The sequence below is a fragment of the Cynara cardunculus genome, unplaced genomic scaffold, assembly GCF_001531365.2.
Source record: "Cynara cardunculus var. scolymus isolate 2C unplaced genomic scaffold, CcrdV1 Un_Scaffold_7972, whole genome shotgun sequence".
NCBI lineage: Eukaryota > Viridiplantae > Streptophyta > Magnoliopsida > Asterales > Asteraceae > Cynara > Cynara cardunculus.
The window spans coordinates 4,435-8,167 of NW_020203891.1; the positions used below are offsets into that span (position 1 = coordinate 4,435).

At 35.1% G+C, this 3,733-nt stretch overlaps 1 protein-coding gene across 1 annotated transcript in view; it reads left to right on the forward strand.

Annotated features, from left to right (window-relative positions):
- LOC112505034 (eukaryotic translation initiation factor 3 subunit L-like) overlaps positions 1-3,307 on the forward strand; it is a 7,560-nt gene extending 4,253 nt beyond the window's left edge. Inside the window, exons 5-8 of the mRNA XM_025108978.1 lie at positions 549-697; positions 774-867; positions 2,394-2,465; positions 3,040-3,307. Of these exons, the coding sequence (XP_024964746.1) occupies positions 549-697; positions 774-867; positions 2,394-2,465; positions 3,040-3,084 (360 nt within the window). The 3' untranslated portion in view covers positions 3,085-3,307. The remainder of the gene's footprint in view (positions 1-548; positions 698-773; positions 868-2,393; positions 2,466-3,039) is intronic.
- Positions 3,308-3,733: the final 426 nt, after the last annotated feature.

Genomic DNA, 3,733 nt, shown 5'->3' on the forward strand with positions numbered 1-3,733 from the left:
CGGGTGGTGGTTGTGACGGCGACAGAATGGTGGTGTTGCTAGGGGGCGTGACAGTGACAATAGTAGCATGGTCATGGTGGGGGCCAGGGGGTAGGCGGTGTTAAGTTTAATTGGATCCAAAGGGTGGAATTCAATTCCGTCACTTATGCCAAGGAATGATGAATTCATCAATTTGTAGAATTCGAAGGAATTCCATCCATTTCAATATGTGAACCAAACGAAGGAAATGAAATTTGGTCAACGGAATTGGTCATTCCAATTCCCTTGAATTTCTTTGAATTGCCGCACCAAACAGCCCCTTACTGTTTGTCACTTTGGAACTTTTCTGTTTGTTCCTTTTTTTTTTTGGCTTCAAGTTTTGTTGCATGTTGGAGCAATCCTTTAACAATGTGGGGTTAATTTTTTTTGGACGGGTTGGAGGTGGCTGCTTTTAGAGTACCATGAATTGCTATCTATCCATATATATGTTTGATTCATGTATTGAACCTAGAAAGAGCTCTCAGTGTCTCTTATGTGATTGACTCTTGCTGTGGATTTGTATGTTATAGGATGCATATAGGCTTCAGTTAAAGCTTTTCCTTTACGAGGTAAAGCAGCAGCAACAACTGTCAGTTGTGAGGACCTTCTTGAAAGTTTATTCAACTATTTCTCTTGAGAAGCTTGCAACGTACATGGAAGTGGATGAATCCACTTTAAGGTTAGATTTCTGATTATCGCCCATTCTAATGTAATTTGTGTCTTGTGATCAGTCTCACTCATTGTACTTTTTACAGGACAATCTTGATGACATACAAGCACAAAACACATTCTGTTGGCGCTGATGGAAAAACCATATCTAATGCTGATATCGATTTCTACATTGATGATGTAGGTTATATTTTTTGTTCTTAACTGATTTCTTGTATTGGCGGTGCTTTCCTTTTGTTCTATTTTTTCGTTCGCGGTTATCAAAGTTATACATCTCATCTTCCATTTTAAGCAATAGGAACTCAGGCCATCAGGATTGTTAGAAATAGCAATATGACGTTATAATTTAGCAAATATTAGTTGGGTGATAAAATATATAAACTGAAGGTGCTCTGTGTTATGAGCATTTCATTAGTATACTTGACATTGCCATCGTTCTTCTGTACATGCTACAGTATATTGAAATATACATAAGCAGGTTGTGAAACCCAGGTTACAGGGATGTTATAGTCATCAAAGTTGGCTCTTTGTGCATCGACTCTCATACATGTTCAATAAAATCAAATGTGGCAAGGTCTGGTGATTGTCGTAGATTTTCTCTTAAGTTGATGCTTCATGGAAACTTGTAAAGAAGCGTGAAAGTAGAGAAACTGACCATGCTTGGATCCATCTGTTGTCAAAAGGAACCATATAAGTTCTCAATTGGTTGTAATTGGAATTAGATTTGCCATCGGCGGTCGTATTCTCTTGCAGAAGTCTCTTGCATTTCTAGTGTCTTCCAATTCAACTTTTGTATTATATTAATCTCTGCTCTCTCCTAGAACACTCATTTGATTGCCAACTTCTACAGCACTCTTCATAGGTTTCTTACTGGAAACACAAGTGTTTCTTTACCACTCTGCCTACTGCCAATAAACATCTACAACTAGTTCTTAAGAACACGAATCTCCATCAACAGTATTGCATGTGCAAAGAGGCTTTTAACACTTGAAATAGTTGATCATAAGCACCAAATTAGGTGCTGATATCATGATTTATATGGCTTGCACCCAAGGTTTTGTAGGAAAACCTTGAGATTTAGGTGTATTGGCACAAGATGGGATTCTCATGAACAACTGTTAACTGGTATCTCTGTCATTAGTTGTACTATGATATTGGCTTGCCATATCTCTGAAATATATTGTTTAAACTATTCCATACGTCAACAGTACAGTTAAATCAATCACTAGTTTTTCTTCTAACCTTGAATGACAAAGTTGTATATGCTGAATTGATGATTATTACTGACAATTTCATTGCATCAAAATTAAATACGTATATCAAATTAGAAATTGGAAGGAGCCATAATATAGAGTAAAAGTATGACAACTATAGAGAACATAGGTAAAGTGTCTAATTATATGGTAGGAGAGTTAACCTTGACTTATTGCACTAGTTCGTTTTTCTCTGGTTTATAATCAACATTGAAGGCAGCGAAAGCGTACGTCTTAATGAGATGATGACACCACTCCAGCAAATTGGTGTTGTGCTCTAATCTATATCTTTTCTCCGTAAATAAAATGCCGTCGAGTGTAGGCTTTCAGGAAATTTTGAGACCAAGTAGTACATGTGCATTTTAGTAGGTTGCTTGCAAAAATTGTGTATATTAGATGTGCTTCTTTTTCCACTTGTATCGTTTTTGACCCATCACTACTATTTTTTTGCAGGACTTAATTCGTGTGGTTGAATCCAAGACACCCAAACAATATGGCGATTACTTTTTGCGTCAAATTGTTAAGGTTTGTCAGAAATTGCAACATTTTTAAGAACATTTTCTGTTCTTGCTCTTCTAAATGTGATTTACAAGGGGGTTGTGAGCCATGAAGATTGCAACAACTTATTTGGAAAGTAAACTTATTTGCCTGTTCTCATTGTTACATATAAATTGAATTGATGGCATTAATTTGTGTTCAAGATTCCTTGTTTTGTCTTTGTTAAAGGATACTTTGAACTTTTTGCAAGCAATCTTCACATATTTCATTAACTATGTCCCAAGTGAAACGACATCAACCGTAGGGGGAGTAATATGCATCTTTCATGATACGTGTCTTTCTTGAGCACTACTTGACCTTATCATCATCGTCATCATGATGATGATGATGCAAACAGTTACTGATGCAGTAAGCATTTAATGTGCATGCTGTAAAACATATTTTCCAATATAGTACACGCCTATTTTATACCAGCATTGCATTTGAAAATTATGTAGCTGATTGTTGAACATTTAGTAGCTGTAGTATTGAAAATAGTAGTCGATGATTGGTGCTTCATTTACGTATCAATCTTGATCTATTTGTATGTACGTTTTTGCAGCTTGAAGCAGTGATTGGTGATATGGACAGAATAAAGCTGGAATGAGACACTGTTCCTCTCCTTGAGCATATTTTGTTTTCAACATTCGGGTTCATTTTTTAATGTTAGTAGGTAATATTGCGTGTGATGGATATTGTTTTGATAGGAAGAAGGGGGCCAAAAATAGTAGTAGTTATTGAAATGTGATTGTCTCTTTTGGCTGCCTACGCCTAGAATGGATCTTGTATGCGAACATTTATATTATATGTAGCCTCTTTGTTTTTTCTCACCTTTCCCTCTTTTGATGAGATATATATATAGGGTATGCTTTTGCTTATATGATATGCTAATATATATAGAAATATCCAGTCTAGTGTGTAAATGGCTTGCTTAATGCTATTTGAAGACTAAATGATATTTTTCAGTTAAAAGGCATATAATTAGTTTATTCATTGTAATATGTGGCTCAGTCGCCTTCTTGAACTTATTATATGTTTTTATCTTGTTATTAGATTTATTATTTGAATGAAATATGAGATTCATAATTGGTATCAGAGTAGAAATTGAAGATTTGAAGAAGATCTGGACAAAAGATTAGAAAATTTTGAAGTTTTTCTTCAATAACATGAAAATGGCGATTTTGAGATTAAATCTATATGAGTTTATGATATTTTGATCTAATTTGTTACTCATTTGATTCATTTTTCATTATAGG